The sequence below is a fragment of the Rhinatrema bivittatum genome, chromosome 2 (genome assembly GCF_901001135.1).
Source record: "Rhinatrema bivittatum chromosome 2, aRhiBiv1.1, whole genome shotgun sequence".
Classification (NCBI taxonomy): Eukaryota; Metazoa; Chordata; class Amphibia; order Gymnophiona; family Rhinatrematidae; genus Rhinatrema; species Rhinatrema bivittatum.
In genome coordinates, this window is record NC_042616.1 from 2,660,473 (window position 1) to 2,679,573 (window position 19,101).

The 19,101-nt window shown below is 43.3% G+C and overlaps 1 protein-coding gene across 1 annotated transcript in view; it reads right to left on the bottom strand.

Moving 5' to 3' along the window:
* The window catches only part of LOC115085995 (SWI/SNF-related matrix-associated actin-dependent regulator of chromatin subfamily D member 3-like), a 67,292-nt gene that overhangs the window by 461 nt on the left and 47,730 nt on the right, over positions 1–19,101 (bottom strand). Inside the window, exons 3-4 of the mRNA XM_029592574.1 lie at positions 15,507–15,549; positions 3,527–3,665 (exon numbers count right to left, since the gene is read on the bottom strand). Coding sequence (XP_029448434.1) covers positions 3,527–3,665; positions 15,507–15,549 — 182 coding nt within the window. The remainder of the gene's footprint in view (positions 1–3,526; positions 3,666–15,506; positions 15,550–19,101) is intronic.

Genomic DNA, 19,101 nt, shown 5'->3' on the forward strand with positions numbered 1-19,101 from the left:
GTCCTTGGTGAGGCCTCACTGGAGTACTTGTTCAGTTCTGGAGACCATATCTACAAAGAGACAGAGACAGGATGGAGGCGGTCCAGAGAAGGGCGACCAAAAAGGTGGAGGGTCTTCATCGAATGACTTATGAGCAGAGATTGAAGAATCTAAATATGTACACCCTGGAGGAAAGGAGGAGCAGGTGATATGTTACAGACTTTCAGATACTTGAAAGGGTTTAATGATCCAAAGACAACGACAAACCTTTTCCATTGGAAAAAAATCAGCAGAACCAGGGGTCACAATTTAAAACTCCAGAGAGGAAGACTCAGAACCAATGTCAGGAAGTATTTATTCACGGAGAGGGTAATGGATGCCTGGAACACCCTTCCGGAGGAAGTGGTGAAGACCAAAACTGTGAAGGATTTCAAAGGGGCGGGATAAACACTGTGGATCCATAAAGGCTAGAGGATGTGAATGAAGAGAAGAGGCATGGGGGTGGCTCGCGGGAATGATGGCTACTTCCTGGAGATAATACCCTTATTCAATAAACATATACACGGTTAATGCGACTCCAACACTGCTCTAAGCTTCAACGGCAAGAGGAAATGTGGAAAAAAGTATTTGCATTCACAAAAAAGTGGGGAGTAGCTTGCTTGATACTGCGGTTACTACCCCAAACCAAATAAGCCTGATACTTCACTTTCAATGCATATCCAGCATAACTCTCTGCTTCAACGGCAGGAGAAATGAAGAAAAGTGGATCTATAAACAGACAACAACCAACAAGGACTGAATTACATAGTTTGGGTAAACAAATAAGCATGGTGTAGCTTATTTTATTGCGGCGGTTACTACCCCTAACTAATTAAGCTAGACATTTCACTTAGATGCAGTTCCAACACTTCTCTCTACATTAATGGTGGTGGTGGTGGAAGGGAAATAGAACCAAAAGGTTACTAAGAGCCAAGAGTAACAGATAAGTATGAGAAAAAAAACGTGTGAACCTTGCTGGGCAGCACTGTGATGGGCCGTTTGGTCTTCTTCTGCGTCATTTCTATGTTTCTATGTTTCATCCATTGTACCTGAAGACTGGAGGGTGGCTAATGTAACCCCCATATTTAAAAAGGGCTCCAGGGGCGATCCGGGAAACTACAGACCGGTTAGCCTGACTTCAGTGCCAGGAAAAAATAGTGGAAAGTGTTCTAAACATCAAAATCACAGAACATATAGAAAGACATGGTTTAATGGAACAAAGTCAGCATGGCTTTACCCCGGGCAAGTCTTGCCTCACAAATCTGCTTCACTTTTTTGAAGGAGTTAATAAACATGTGGATAAAGGTGAACCGGTAGATGTAGTGTACTTGGATTTTCAGAAGGCGTTTGACAAAGTTCCTCATGAGAGGTTTCTAGGAAAAGTAAAAAGTCATGGGATAGGAGGCGATGTCCTTTCGTGGATTACAAACTGGCTAAAAGACAGGAAACAGAGAGTAGGATTAAATGGACAATTTTCTCAGTGGAAGCGTGTTGGGCAGTAGAGTGCCTCAGGATCCACCCACTACTATTATCAGATTCAATATAAATTGCTATTCCTTAGCAAAACGATATCTGAGACACTACAAGATTGCTGACTCCTCCCTCTCCAGGATCCCACTACACAGATCCTTCTCTACAGATTGCTCCTCCTATCTGACTTCTCCTCCCATCAAGCATCTTCTCCATAACAGATTGCTAACTCGAGCAGCAGATATACAACAATTTGCTAACTCCCTAGCAAATTCACATCACTGCTGAAGAGTAATTCTGTCCTCTTGCCTTCTGCTGAAGAGTAATTCTGTCCCTACCTCCTGTTGAAGAGTAACGCTGTTTTCTTTCCTCTTGCTAAGGAGTAATTCTGTCCAGCCTCCTGCTGAAGAGTAATGCTGTCCTTTTGCCTCCTGCTGAAAAGTAATTCTGTCCTACCTCCTGCTGAAGAGTAATGCTGTTCTCTTGGCTCCCGCTGAACGGTAATTCTGTCCTGCCTCCTACTGAAGAGGTAATGCTATTCTCTTGCCTAATGCTGAAGAGTAATTCTGTGCTACCTCCTGCTAAAAAGTAATTCTGTCTTATTTCCTTCTGCTGAAGAGTAATTCTGTTCTCTTACCTCCTGCTGATCCCTTGCTTCCTGCTGGAGTAATTCTGTCCTACTTCCTGCTGAAAAGTAATTCTGTCTTCTTTCCTTCTGCTGAAGAGTAATTCTGTGCTACCACCTGCTAAAGAGTAATTTTGTTCTGCCTCCTGCTGAAGAATAATTCTGTCCTACCACCTGCTGAATAATAATTCTGTTTTCTTGAAGAGAAGAGTAATTCTGTGCTATCTCCTGCTGAATAGTAATTGTGTCCTGCCTCCTGCTGAAGACTAATTCTGTCCTACTACCTGCTGAATAATAATTCTGTTCTCTTGACTCCTGCTGAAGAGTAATTCTGTCCTACCTCCTGATGAAGAGTAACGCTGTTCTCTTTGCCTAATGCTGAAGAGAAATTCTGTGCTACCTCCTGCTAAAAAGTAATTCAGTTTCTCTTGCTGCCTGCTGAAGAGTAATTCTGTTCTCTTGCCTCCTGCTGAAGAGTAATTCTGTTCTCTTGCCTCCTGCTGAAGAGTATTCTGTTCTCTTGCCTCCTGCTGAAGAGTAATTCTGTTGATTTGCCTCCTACTAAATAGTAAATCTGTCCTATCACCTTCTGAAGAGTAATTCTGTCCTGCCTCATGCTGAAGAGTAATTTTGTCTTCTTGCGAGTACTGAAGAGTAATTCTGTTTCTCTTGCCTCCCGCTGAAGAGTAATTCTGTCCTACCTCCTGGTGAAGAGTAATTGTTCTGCCTCGTGGTGAAGAGTAATTCTGTTCTCTTGCCTAATGCTGAAGAGTAATTCTGTGCTACCTCCTGTTGAAGAGTAATTGGTATCCTACCTCAAGTGAAGAGTAATTCGGTTCTCTTGCCTCCTGCTAAAGTGAAATTCTATCCTACCTCCTGCTGAAGAGTAATTCTGCTCTCCTACCTCCTGCTGAAGAGTAATTCTGTGCTACCTCCTACTGAAGAGTAAGTATGTCCTCTTGCTGCCTACTAAAGAGTAATTTTGTCCTACTTCCTGCTAAAGAGTAATTCTGATCTCTTGCCTCCTGCTAAAGATTAATGCTGTCCTACCTCCTGCTGAAGCAGTAATTCTGTTCTTCTGCCTGTTGTGAAGAGTAATTATGTTCTTTTGCCCTCCTGCTGAAGAGTAATTTCATCCTACCTCCTGCTGAATGGTAATTCTGTCCTTCTGCTTCCTGATAAAGAATAATTATGTTCTCTTGGCCTCCTGATGAAGAGTAATTCTGTCCTGCATCCTGCTGGAGAGTAATTCTGTCTTCTTGCCTCTTGCTGAAGAGTAATTCTGTCCCTCTTGCCTCCTGCTGAAGAGTAATTCTTTCCTCCTATGACCTGCTAAAGGGCAATTCCATTCTTCTTCACTTAGAACTCTAACAAGAGAGTAATTTTTTTGTAATTTATTTGCATACATTATACAATTCAAATTTTGTACCTTCATGGGTCTCTTCAGGGCTTCCTGGATATCCACCCTTTTTCTCATAATGGTCTGGTCTAGTTTTCGTTCAAAAGCCAGAAGATCCATGTATGCCTGGGACTCTGGGACCAACTCTCTGATCTGAAGGGGAGGTAAGGTGTGGGTTACAGCTCTGAGTAAGTACATGGTTCTCAGTTTTCTGATCAAAATCACAACCTAGCAAGATATTGATGGAAAGGGGATCTGTGAGAATACTGACACGAAGGGCAATCACAAGGCAAATCTCAAAGGAAAGGAGCAAAAGGGCAGAGGGAGAGCAGGAAAGCAGGACGAGGAAGAGATGCAAGAAAGAGAGAGGCGGAGAAAGAGGCAGAGAAGAGAGGGAATAAGGACTGAGAGGGCAGAAGGGAAGGGACAGAAGAGAAGGAATTGCAGGCATCACTTTCACTGGAAAAAGAGAAAAGTGGCTATGAGTCTGCATTACAGGATCCACACATAGAGCAGGGACACATACACACACATACACACCCACACACACCCACACACATACACACACACACACACACACACACACACACACACACATACCCACACACACACACACACACATACCCACACAACACACACACAAACATACACACATACACACACACAAACAACACAGACATACAGACACACACACACACAGACACACAGACACAACCCCACACACACACAGACAGACCCACACACACACACACGACACACAAACAGACAGACACACACAGACACACACAGACACACACACACACAGATCACACACACAACACACCACATACAACACACACAGACACACCCACACACACACACACAGACAGGACACACACACACACAAAACACACACACACACACAAACACACACACATATACACACACACACCACACACACACACACACACCATACACACACACACACATACACACACACACACACACACATACACATACACACACACACACACGCATACACACATACATACACACACATACACACACACTCAATCACTGCTTCAGCCTGGGATACACACACACACACACACACATACACACACACATACATACACAATCACTGCTTCAGCCTGGGATATACACACACACACATACATACACATACATACACACACACACACACACACACACATACACACATACATACACCCACACACACACATACACACACACACACAATCACTGCTTCAGCCTGGGATACACACACACACACACACACACACACACACAATCATTGCTTCAGCCTGGGATACACACACAGAGCAGGGACTCACACATTGCAGTACACACACATACACCCACCCACACACACACACACACACATGCACACATACACCCACACCCACACACATGCACACATACACCCACAACACACACAAACATACACACACACACACACACATACACACACACACATACACACACACATACATATACACACACACACACATATACATACACACACATATACACACACACATACATACACACATACATACACACACACACACACAATCACTGCTTCAGCCTGGGATACACACACAGAGCAGGGACTCACACATTGCAGTACACACACAAGCATCACTGCCTCAGCTTGGGATAGACACACACAGAGCAGGACTCATACACTGCAGTAAACACACACACACACACACACACACACACAACATTACTGCCTCAGCCTGGGATACACACACAGAGCAGGGACTAACACACTGCCGTACACACACAACATCACTGCCTCAGCTTGGGATAGACACACACAGAGCAGGACTCATACACTGCAGTACACACACACAACATTACTGCCTCAGCCTGGGAATTACTAGAAAGGGAATGGTGAATAAAACGGAAAATGTCATAATGCCTCTGTATCGCTCCATGGTGAGACCGCACCTTGAATACTGTGTACAATTCTGATCGCCGCATCTCAAAAAAGATATAATTGCGATGGAGAAGGTACAGAGAAGGGCAACCAAAATGATAAAGGGAATGGAACAGCTTCCCTATGAGGAAAGACTAAAGAGGTTAGGACTTTTCAGCCTTGGAGAAGAGACGGCTGAGGGGGGATATGATAGAGGTGTTTTAAGATCATGAGAGGTCTAGAACGGGTAGATGTGAATCGGTTATTTACACTTTCGAATAATAGAAGATCAGCTTGGAGAAGAGACGGCTGAGGGGGGATATGATAGAGAACATAAGAACATGCCATACTGGGTCAGACCAAGGGTCCATCAAGCCCAGCATCCTGTTTCCAACAGTGGCCAATCCAGGCCATGAGAACCTGGCAAGTACCCAAAAACTAAGTCTATTCCATGTTACCATTGCTAATGGCAGTGGCTATTCTCTAAGTGAACTTAATATCAGGTAATGGACTTCTCCTCCAAGAACTTATCCAATCCTTTTTTAAACACAGCTATACTAACTGCACTAACCACATCCTCTGGTAACAAATTCCAGAGTTTAATTGTGCGTTGAGTAAAAAGAACTTTCTCCGATTAGTTTTAAATGTGCCACATGCTAACTTCATGGAGTGTCCCCTAGTCTTTCTATTATCCGAAAGAGTAAATAACCGATTCACATCTACCCGTTCTAGACCTCTCATGATTTTAAACACCTCTATCATTTATTTATTTTAACATTTTTATATACCGACGGCCGTTTGCACATCGTTTCGGATTACAAGGAACAAAAACTACATGGGGTGTCAATTAACAAGGTGAAGGGATAACTGGTCTAGAGTTGGTAAGAAACATATAACTGGCAACAAGAAGTATACAGAGAATGACTATTTAGGAACAGAAATTATTCTAGGTATAATATGTACAGGGAGATCCAACCGGGCACAGCGAGGAGGCCTATATCTTAGTTCGTAATGGAGATTTATGCAGGGGTAGGGATTTTAAAGCAAGGGGGATGGAAGAGTTTAGGGGGGGAGGCAGAGAGAGGGGGAGAGGGTTAAGGTGGATACTGGCAGTAGGGATGAACAAAAAACAGGAAGGAAAGGAAAAGGTTCCTGTATAAGGGGGGAGAGATTTAAGTATGATTTACATAAAATCCAGAGGTATATAGAAACAGTTAAAGTTTAAAAGGGTACAGCGTACATAAGAATACAAGAATAGTAGGTCACGTGAGGTAAACAAACGATGATTATTCACAAGTGTGGGTGGTATTTGAGGGAAAGGCCTGTAGGAACAGCCAGGTTTTTAGCTTTTTTTTAATTTAGGGGTAGAGGATTCAGTACGTAGATCTGGGGGCATGGAGTTCCAAAGGGTGGGACCAGCAAGAGAAAAGGCCCTCTTGGTAGTGGAGGTAAGTCTACAAGATTTAATCGATGGAAGGCGGAGCATTCCTTGATGGGTGGAACGGGTTGGTCTTGTGGAGGAGTGTGGGTGGAATGGCGGGTCGATCCAGTGGGAGTTGTCATTTATGATGGTTTTATGGATGAGGGATAGGGTTTTGTAGAGGATTCGCGACTTAATTGGTAACCAGTGTAGCTCCATGAGTGTAGGGGTGATGTGGTCTCTACTTTTGGAATTTGTGAGGATGCGTGCCGTGGCATTCTGTAGGAGCTGCAAAGGCTTGGTGTAGGTAGAAGGGAGGCCAATAAGAAGGGCATTACAATAGTCTATTTTAGTAAAAATAATGGACTGTAGAACAGTGCGAAAGTCAGTGAAGAATAGCAGAGGTCGGAGTTTTTTGAGGGTTTGTAGCTTGAAATAGCAATCACTGAGGATAGATTTGATGATGGTTTTAGGGTGAGCTGATTGTCAATCAGAACACCCAGGTTTCGTGTGTGGGTTGGGAAGGTAGTGGAGGAATAGGATGGGGGAATGGAGGGAAAAGGACATTTAGAGGAAACAATGAGGAGTTCTGTTTTTTGTGGGTTGAGTGCGAGGTGCATGTCGGTGAGAAGTTGGTTAATCGAGGTGAGGCATGATTCCCAGTTTTGGAGAGCGGTTTGGAGGAAATCCGTAAAGGGGAAAAGTAGTTGAACATCATCTGCGTAGATGAAGTGTTTGATACCAAGGTTGGAAAGGAGATTGGTGAGAGGGAGCAGGTAGATGTTAAATAGAGGAGAGGAGAGGGAAGAGCCTTGGGGGATACCTCTTTCCAGCTTAATAGGGTCAGATTCATTGCTATCCAAGGAGACAGTATAATGACGGTTTTGTAAGTAGGACTTTATCCAGGCGAGAGTGGTACCAGAGATGCCAATACTAATGAGGATGTTGATAAGGATATTATGATTAACAGTATCGAAAGCAGCTGAGATATCCAACATGGCGAGAAGATAGGAATTACCAGTGTCCATTCCTTTGATAATGGTGTCTGTTAGGGAGAGAAGTAAGGTTTCGGTACTGAGGTGCTTTCGGAAACCGTATTGTGTGGAGGGAAGGATATTGTGTTGTTCGAGGTAGTCGGACATGCGAGAATTAACAATTTTTTCCAGGATTTTGGATAGGAACGGGAGATTGGAGATAGGTCTGAAATTGGAAGGACTAGTGGGGTCAAGACTGGGTTTTCTGAGGATGGGTTTAACCACGGCTTGTTGTAGGGTGTGGGGGACAGTACCTTGTTCCAAAGAAAGGTTGAAAATATTAGAAAGAGGTTTTGCAATTGCTTTGGGAATGGATAGAAGGAGTTTAGTCGGAATGGTTTCAGCCGTCTCTTCTCCAAGCTGAAAAATCCTAACCTCTTTAGTCTTTCCTCATAGGGGAGCTGTTCCATTCCCCTTATCATTTTGGTTGCCCTTCTCTGTACCTTCTCCATCGCAATTATATCTTTTTTGAGATGTGGCGACCAGAATTGTACACAATATTCAAGGTGGGGTCTCACCATGGAGCGATACAGAGACATTATGACATTTTCCGTTTTATTCACCATTCCCTTTCTAATAATTCCCAACATTCTGTTTGCTTTTTTGACTGCCACAGTACACTGAACCGCCGATTTCAATGTGTTATCCACTATGACGCCTAGATCTCTTTCTTGGGTGGTAGCATCTAATATGGAACCTAACATAGTGTAAATATAGCATGGGTTATTTTTCCCTATATGCATCACCTTGCACTTATCCACATTAAATTTCATCTGCCATTTCGATGCCCAATTTTCCAGTCTCACAAGGTCTTCCTGCAATTTATCACAATCTGCTTGTGATTTAACTACTCTGAACAATTTTGTATCATTTGCAAATGTGATTATCTCACTTGTCGTATTTCTTTCCAGATCATTTATAAATATATTGAAAAGTACGGGTCCCAATACAGATCCCTGAGGCACTCCACTGTCCACTCCCTTCCACTGAGAAAATTGCCCATTTAATCCTACTCTCTGTTTCCTGTCTTTTAGCCAGTTTGCAATCCACGAAAGGACATCACCACCTATCCCATGACTTTTTACTTTTCCTAGAAGCCTCTCATGAGGAACTTTGTCAAACGCCTTCTGAAAATCCAAGTATACTATATCTACCGGTTCACCTTTATCCACATGTTTATTAACTCCTTCAAAAAAGTGAAGCAGATTTGTGAGGCAAGACTTGCCTTGGGTAAAGCCATGCTGACTTTGTTCCATTAAACCATGTATTTCTATATGTTCTGTGATTTTGATGTTTAGAACACTTTCCATTATTTTTCCTGGCACTGAAGTCAGGCTAAACGGTCTGTAGTTTCCCGGATCGCCCCTGGAGTCATTTTTAAATAATGAGCTTACATTAGCTATCCTCTAGTCTTCAGGTACAATGGATGATTTTAATGATAGGTTACAAATTTTTACTAATAGATCTGAAATTTCATTTTTTAGTTCCTTCAGAACCCTGGGGTGTATACCATCCGGTCCAGGTGATTTACTACTCTTCAGTTTATCAATCAGGCCTACCACATCTTCTAGGTTCACCGTGATTTGGTTCAGTCCATCTGAATCATTACCCATGAAAACCTTCTCCGGAACGGGTATCTCCCCAACATACTCTTTAGTAAACACCGAAGCAAAGAAACTGGTTAAAAGACAGGAAACAGAGAGTAGGATTAAATGGACAATTTTCTCAGTGGAAGGGAGTGGACAGTGGAGTGCCTCAGGTATGTGTACTGGGACCCGTGCTTTTCAATATATTTATAAATGATCTGGAAAGTAATACGACAAGTGAGGTAATCAAATTTGCAGATGATACAAAATTATTCAGAGTAGTTAAATCACAAGCGGATTGTGATAAATTGCAGGAGGACCTTGTGAGACTGGAAAATTGGGCATTCAAATGGCAGATGAAATTTAATGTGGATAAGTGTAAGGTGATGCATATAGGGAAAAATAATGCATGCTATAGTTGCACAATGTTAGGTTCCATATTAGGAGCATCATGGTGGATAGTACATTGAAATCGTCGGCTTAGTGTGCTGTGGCAGTCAAAAAAGCAAGCAGAATGTTAGGAAGGAAATGGTGAATAAAAAATAAAATGTCATAATGCCTCTGTATCGCTCCATGGTGAGACCGCACCTTGAAAACTGTGTACAATTCTGGTCGCCGCATCTCAAAAAAGATATAATTGCGATGGAGAAGGTACAGAGAAGGGCAACCAAATGATAAAGGGGATGGAACAGCTCCCCTATGAGGAAAGACTAAAGAGGTTAGGACTTTTCAGCTTGGAGAAGAGACGACTGAGGGGGTATATGATAGAGGTGTTTAAAATCATGAGAGGTCTAGATTGGGTAAATGTGAATCGGTTATTTACTCTTTTCGATAACAGGACTAGGGGGCACTCCATGAAGTTAGCAAGTAGCCCATTTAAAACTAATCAGAGAAAGCTCTTTTTAACCCAATGCACAATTAAACTCTGGAATTTGTTGCCAAGGGATTTGGTTAGTGCAGTTAGTGTAGCTAGGTTTAAAAAAGGTTTGGATAACTTCTTGGAGATGTCCATTACCTGTTATTAATCAAGTTGACTTAGAAAATAGCCACTTCTATTACTAGCATTAGTAACATGGGACAGACAATTTTTGACAGGTACTTATAGCTTGGATTAGCTACTGTTGGAAACAGGATGCTGGGCTTGATGGACCCTTGGTCCAGTATGGCATGTTCTTATATTTTTGGTATCATCTGCAAAAAGACAAACTTTACCTTCTATCCGTTCCACAATTTCACTCACAAAGATATTGAACAGGACCAGTCCCAACACCAATCCTTGAGGCACTCCGCGTAACACCACTCTCTCTTCAGAGTAGGTTCCATTTACCACTACTCGCTGTCTTCTATCCCTCAACCCAGTTTGTAATCGACGCCAACACCTTGGAGCTGACTCCCAAGGTTCTCATTTTGTTGATGAGTCTTCTGTGTGGGACCGTATCAAAAGCTTTGCTGAAATCCAAGTAGGCGATATCGAGTGCTCTTCATCGATCCAATTCCTTAGTTTCCCAATCAAAAAAGTCAATCAGATTTGTCTGCCAGGACCTTCCCCTGGTGAAAGCATGCTGCCTCTGGTCCAGCAATTCTTCTGATTGTAGATAGTTCACTATTCTTTCCTTCAGCAGCGTCTCCATTACCACCGAGTTGAGGCTAACCGGCCTGTAGTTTCCAGCCTCCTTTCTGCTCCCACTCTTGTGAAGCAGGACCACCACCGCTCTTCTTCAATCACTCGGCACCACTCCTGTTTCCAGGTATCTATTGAACAGGTCACACAGCGGACCCACCAGCACATCTCTGAGCTCCCTCAGTATCCTGGGATGAACCTCATCAGGTCCCATGGCTTCGTCCACTTTCAGTTTTCTTAGCTCTTCCCATACATTCTCTTCTGTAAATGGAGTTACATCTACTCCACTCCCCTCCAGTTTCTTGTTAACTAGCGACGGTCCTTCTCCAGGGTCCTCTTTAGAGAACACAGAACAGAAGTATTCATTTAATATTTCTGTCATTTCTTCATCTCTCTCCACACATTGATCCTTGTCACCTTTCAATTTCACTATACCACTTTGGACTTTTCTCCTTTCTCTGATGTATCTGAAAAATGTTTTGTCACCTCGCTTTACCTCTTTGGCAATCCTTTCTTCGCTTGACTTTTTGCTTTCTTGATTGCTTTTTTCGTCACCCTCAGTTCCACAAATATTCTTCCCTTTGGGATCCTTTATAATTCTTGAACACTGTTCTTTTTGCTTTTATTTTATCAGCCACCTCCTTTGAGAACCAGATAGGTTTCTTATTTCTCTTGCTTTTCTTTACATTTCTAACATATAGATTATTTGCCTTGGTAATTGCTCCTTTTAGTTTGGCCCACTGTTGTTCCACCTCTCTTTTTCTCCCAGTTTTCTACTTCTCCCTCCAGGTATTTCCCCAATTCAACAAAGTCCGTATTTTTGAAAAGCAAAACTCGAGTCTTCGTGCTTCTTCTCCGTATCTTATTTGCAATATGAAACCATACTGTTTGATGATCTCTGGTGCTGAGGTGGGCACCCACCTGGACATCAGAGACATTATCCCCATTAGTGAGCACTAAATCGAGTATAGCTCCCTCCCTCGTGGGTTTCATTATCATTTGTTTGAACAGAGCCCCTTGCAGAGCATCCACTATCTCTCTACTACTGTTAGATTCTGCAGATGGGATTCTCCAGTCTACGTCTGGCAGATTAAATTTCATCTGCCATTTGGATGCTCAATCTTCCAGTCTCATAAGGTCCTCCTGCAATTTATCACAATCCGCTTGTGATTTAACTACTCTGATTAATTTTGTTTCATCTGCAAATCTGATTATCTCACTCGTCGTATTCCTTTCCAGATCATTTACAAATATATTGAAAAGCACCGGTCCAAGTACAGATCCCTGTCTTGTATTCCTACCCAGAGGAAAGTGCTCAGAATCCTCCCTCTTCACCATAACCTAAGCCCTGGGATCACTATAAATGCTTCTAATCCAGCATAGAAAATTGGTATCAACACTAACTTCTCTAGCACATAGAATCAATAGACCCACGACATGCGAGCAAATGTTTTTCCAGCATCTAACATCAGTAAGAGTGTCTCAGATGGCACTTTATCAGCTGTATCCAATGAGTCAATAGTTCTTCTTACATTGTCTGAGCCTTGTCTCCCCTTCGCAAAGCTTTCACAACTGCTCCTTTTAGGTTTCTTCTAAATAATTCCCTCAATTTATGAATAAGTACAAAAGGGCTGAATACACCGATGAAAAGAAAAACCTTCTTACACGATATGCGAGCCCTGCATGCTGATATTGTGTTCTGTCAAGAAACACACCTTACCAAGAGACATGAGAGAATGCTCTCGTCCAAAGACTTCCCCCAATATTATCATGCAGCGGCCACCCAAAATGGAAAATATTGTGGAGTGGGGATCCTGATTGCTAATAACGTAGTTGCAGAGGTGGTTATCATCCTGAGGGATACGGCGGGGAGATGTATTCTAATGAAGGTGAAAATCAACAACACCCTATATACTCTGGTTAATTTGTACGCACCCACGATGGAACAAGCGGATTTTTTTCATAAGATATCTTCTGTTATAGGGGAATGGTCAGAAGGACAACTTATTGGGGGGGGGGGGGGGGTGCGGACTTTAATATCACCAGATATCCCTACTTAGATAACATTAGATTGGGGGAAGGAGGGGGTAAAAAAGGTAGAAGAGCGTTAAAGGACCTAATAGAAGACAGAGGTGTCACTGATATATGGCGGCTACTAAATCCCAAGTCTCGTAATTATACTTTTTTCTCTCACCCCCATCAGTCATACTCGTGCCTAGACTATTTCCTTATTGATAAGGCATTGGTGAGTAGCACGATGGAGGCAGAGATAGAAGCATCACATGGTCTGACCATGCCCCAATATGGCTGAAATTACATGTGGGAGGAGGGGAGGTAGGCACTAAATTCTGGCGCATGAATGATCACTTATTAGAGGATAAAACGTTTGTAGAGGAAGTACACAAGGAAATTCAGAATTTCCTGGCAGTCAATGATACGGCAGAAGTAACATCGGGCATGTTATGGGAAAGCCTAAAAGCGGTACTGTGGGGTATATTCATATCACGAGAGGCTTATCTTAAGCGGGAGAGATCCAGAAAGAGGGTATAGCTCTTGGAGCTGATGGCCAAGCTCAAACTTAGACATAAAAGAACTCTGGAGGCCAACATAGCACAATGGCTAAGGGAGGCACGCAGGGAACTTAATGAATTAGATATTGGGAGGGTGGCACACCAACTAGTTCTCCTCAAACAAAATCTTTCTGAGTATGGCAATAAGGCTAGCCGGCAGTTAGCAAGGAAACTGAAGGAAAAAGAGTCTAAATCACAAAAATACGAGACATCAACGGGCAATATGTTTACTCACAGACAGAAATAGGTGAGAGGTTCAGTAACTATTACCGGGAGCTGTATGACTCCGACGATATGACTACTCAACCGGAGATTTCTAAGTATCTAGGTGATATACAGCTCCCGGTTCTTTCTGCAGACTCTAGAGAGCTTCTAAATGCAGAACTGAAGGCAGAGGAAGTTCTTCAAACAATTAAAGTAAGGGGATTTTTTAAAATCCTTATCAGTTTTAATCATGTATCTACTGTTTTGAAATATTTTATTGTTTTTTGGAACATTTAAAAAATTTTTGTATGAATGTTTAATTATTGGATTTTCTATTCATTAGCTGTTTTGAAATATTTATTCTTTTTATTTTATGTTTTTACTATTATTGATGGCTTATATTTTTTATTATAGTTTTTGATGTTTTATGAAGAATGGTAATGTTTCTTTTTGTCCATTGCTGAACTTATACAGGGGTCTGACTTGTTGCGATTCCAGTTTAATTTTTGTCTGCACTTTCCTATTTGTAGTTTACGTCTCTTTAATCTGTATTTGGTGAGTGTCTATCTGTGTTTTGCATGTGAGTGAGGTGAGGTATTTTGCTTGCAATTAGGTTCTGTGTAGGGATCTATAGCAGCCTGGCTTGTTCCAGTTTCCTAATAGGAGGTGTATTGGTGTTTTAGGGTCTAGTGTTATATATTTGTAGTGTTGCCTTTTCATAGGCAGGCTGTTACTGTTTGAATGCTGGTAGTTAGTGCTGTTTTGGAATGGGAAGTTTATTATGCTGTAATTGTTTACTCGTTGGTTCTTTCTCAATTGCAGCTCCCGAACTGTGGAATTCATTTTCAGAAAATATCCGGTTAATTGACTGCACAAAATCTTTTAAGACTCTATTGAAAACATTTTTATTAAAACAAGCATTTATGGTTTAATTAAACTGAACCAGTATTGAGAATGGTTCTTGTACCAAATTTTATCATATTTTTATTTGAAGTTCAGAGCATTTTTATAATTTATAAATTTTTTAGAATTTTGAATTTTAGATGTGAATGTGATTAGGATTTTAGAAGATGCTTATTATGGGGTTTATTGTTTTTGTTGTGTGTCTTTGTTTGCATTATGTATGTTTAAATTGTAAATTGTTTAGCGCCTTGGCAATTAGGCGATTAATAAATACAAATAAATAAATAAATGTTGAGGGCCAAGCCCATATCCAGCACCTATTAAAATCGGCCTAATACCATATGGGTCGAAAGTGTCTTTTTTTTTTGCAAGGTCTTCTGGTTGGCACTATTGTAGTGCATGCAGATATATAACATACATGTTGTTGTAAGTATACATTGAATGTCCACTTTTATTAGAAATCCATTTAATTGTGTATGGGGAGGGCCGCAGGGGGAGCACTGGGAAAGGAGATGGTCGGGGGAGGAGGACACAAAGCTGCCTAATACCCTTCCACCGGCCCTTCCCCCCCTTCCTCCTAGGGATCTCAGTGACTGTAGGACCCTCCCGGTCTGCCCACTGAAAGGTCTCAGTGAAGGGAGAAGCCCCCCCCCCGGTCTCATTGACTGTGGTCCACCCTCAGCCTCTCCCTCTGAGTGACCTCCGGAGAGAAATGACATGTCAGGCACTCACCCTCTGTGGAAGGATTTTGTCGGACATCTTCCTCCTCTTCGCACTGTACAAGGATTAAAAAAAATACCTGGAATTATTGTGATGACAACACCTCAAATAATATCTGTGACTGCTTCCCAAGCTTGTCTCTAAACTCTCAGTGTCTGCACGAGCCCACCCCCAATCCCCCTGGCTGCATGTCCTGCAACCCCTCACTAAAGGCAAGACCTCCCCCACTCTCCCTGCTAAATGCCCTGTTGGGCAGTTCTTACCTCCCATCAGCAGGCATCCTCAATAGCCTTCATCAGCTATCTTTCTAGTCTCACTAGCACCATGGCCTTCATCGGCTATCTTTCTAGTCCCGCTAGCACCTTGGCCTTCATCAGCTATCTTTTCTATTCCCGCTAGCACCATGGCCTTCATCAGCTATCTTTCTAGTCCCGCTAGCACCATGGCCTTCATCAGCTATCTTTCTAGTCCCGCTAGCAGCATGGCCTTCATCGGCTATCTTTCTAGTCCCGCTAGCACCATGGCCTTCATCTGCTATCTTTCTAGTCTCGCTAGCACCATGGCCTTCATCGGCTATCTTTCTAGTCCCGCTAGCACCATGGCCTTCATCTGCTATCTTTCTAGTCCCGCTAGCACCATGGCCTTCATCTGCTATCTTTCTAGTCCCGCTAGCACCATGGCCTTCATCGGCTATCTTTTCTAGTCTCGCTAGCACCATGGCCTTCATCAGCTATCTTTCTAGTCCCGCTAGCACCATGGCCTTCATCTGCTATCTTTCTAGTCTCGCTAGCACCATGGCCTTCATCGGCTATCTTTCTAGTCCCGCTAGCACCATGGCCTTCATCAGCTATCTTTCTAGTCCCGCTAGCACCATGGCCTTCATCAGCTATCTTTTCTAGTCTCGCTAGTACCATGGCCTTCATCAGCTATCTTTTCTAGTCTCGCTAGCACCATGGCCTTCATCAGCTATCTTTCTAGTCCCGCTAGCACCATGGCCTTCATCTGCTATCTTTTCTAGTCTCGCTAGCACCATGGCCTTCATCGGCTATCTTTCTAGTCCCGCTAGCACCATGGCCTTCATCGGCTATCTTTCTAGTCCCGCTAGCACCATGGCCTTCATTGGCTATCTTTCTAGTCCCGCTAGCACCATGGCCTTCATCGGCTATCTTTCTAGTCCCGCTAGCACCATGGTCTTCATCACCTATCTTTCTAGTCCCGCTAGCACCATGGCCTTCATCGGCTATCTTTCTAGTCCCGCTAGCACCATGGCCTTCATCGGCTATCTTTCTAGTCCCGCTAGCACCATGGCCTTCATCGGCTATCTCTCTAATCCCGCTAGCACCATGGCCTTCATCTGCTATCTCTCTAATCCCGCTAGCACCATGGCCTTCATCTGCTATCTTTCTAGTCCCGCTAGCACCATGGCCTTCATCGGCTATCTCTCTAATCCCGCTAGCACCATGGCCTTCATCGGCTATCTTTCTAGTCCCGCTAGCACCATGGCCTTCATCGGCTATCTTTCTAGTCCCGCTAGCACCATGGCCTTCATCAGCTATCTTTCTAGTCCCGCTAGCACCATGGCCTTCTTCAGCTATCTTTCTACTCCCGCTAGCATCATGGCCTTCATCAGCTATCTTTCTAGTCCCGCTAGCACCATGGCCTTCATCAGCTATCTTTCTAGTCCCGCTAGCACCATGGCCTGTTGCTGAAGCACTCTGGTTGGCCCTTCCAGCTCTATGGCCTCTATCTCCTGCTGGCGGCCATGTTTGGGCCTGCGTATTCTGGTGTCATTGTCCTGCCTTAGTCTTGTTTCTTGGTTCTGGTATCTAGTGTTCCGTATGTTTTAGTCTATTCTTGTTTAGCATTCCTGAATCCTGCCTTGTCTTACTGGGTGCCTTCTTGTGTCTAGTTCCTGCAGCAGCCTTGCCTGCTCCTGTAGGCATGTCTCTTCCTGCTTTATTATCTAAGTCCTGCCAGTCACCAGCACCATCTCGTCCAGATCAGACTACGTATTCTTATTACTGCTGCTGGCCCCTGGCTGACCTCCTCGTCATCCCAGAGAAGACCTCGGACGGAGGCCCACCGAAGTCCAGCTGGCCCCGGTATCCTAGGGCTCAACCTGCAGCGAACGAGGGCTGGTATTGGCAAAGCTTCAGCCAGCCTCCATCAGTCAGCCAGCTCTGGCTGCCGACGGTGGGGACTCATAGGGTAGCATCAACCCCACATCAGCCCAAGGGTCAAGCTCCTGTGTAACATGACCATGTAATCCTTCTTCTCAAGTTGTATCCTGTCTGCTTCTGCATACAGTTCAAGCTTCTCTTACTCGAATATAAATGCATTCACTCTGCAGCTCGTCATTACCTGTTGTCTCTTATCTCTACATACATCTCTCCTCACGAACTCCATTCACTGGGCATGTTACTCTTATCTGTACCCTTCTCCTCCACTGCAAACTCCTGACTCCTCGCTTTCCACCTTGCTGTGCTGGAATAGACTTCCTGAATGCATATGTCATGCTTCCTCTCTGGCCATATTCAAATCCAGTAAAAATCTCACCATTTTGAGGCTTCTTTTCAAACTTCATGGAATAGGGACAGTCTCTTATGCCTAAGTGAAAAAGTGCACTCACAACCTGTACTAACTAAAATACAAAGATAGAGGAGATGCACATTCCCAAAGCTGACATATTTCAATCACTAAAGTTAAAAAAAATGTTTTCTACCTTTATATTGGAGCATTTTATTTGTTCTAACTGCATTACATAAGAACATAAGAAATTGTCATGCTGGGTCAGACCAAGGGTCCATCAAGCACAGCATCCTGATTCCAACAGTGGGCAATCCAGGTCACAGGTACCCGGCAGGATTCCTAAATTACATAAGAACATAAGAAATTGCCATGCTGGGTCAGATCAAAGGTCCATCAAGCCCAGCATCCTGATTCCAACAGTGGCCAATCCAGGTCACAGGTACCCGGCAGGATTCCTAAATTACATAAGAACATAAGAAATTGCCATGCTGGGTCAGATCAAAGGTCCATCAAGCCCAGCATCCTGATTCCAACAGTGGCCAATCCAGGTCACAGGTACCCGGCAGGATTCCTAAATTACATAAGAACATAAGAAATTGCCATGCTGGGTCAGATCAAAGGTCCATCAAGCCCAGCATCCTGATTCCAACAGTGGCCAATCCAGGCCATAAGAACCTGGCAAGTACCCAAAAACTAAGTCTATTCCATGTTACCACTGCTAATGGCAGTGGCTATCCTCTAAGTGAACTTAATAGCAGGTAATGGACTTCTCCTCCAAGAACTTATCCAATCCTTTTTTAAACAAAGCTATACTAACTGCACGAACCACATCCTCTGGTAACAAATTCCAGAGTTTAATTGTGCATTGAGTAAAAAAGAACTTTCTCCGATTAGTTTTAAATGTGCCCCATGCTAACTTCATGGAGTGCCCCCTAGTCTTTCTACTATCCGAAAGAGTAAATAACCAATTCACATCTACCCGTTCTAGACCCAGGATGCTGGGCTTGATGGACCTTTCATCTGACCCAGCATGGCAATTTCTTATGTTCTTATGTAATTTAGGAATCCTGCCGGGTAC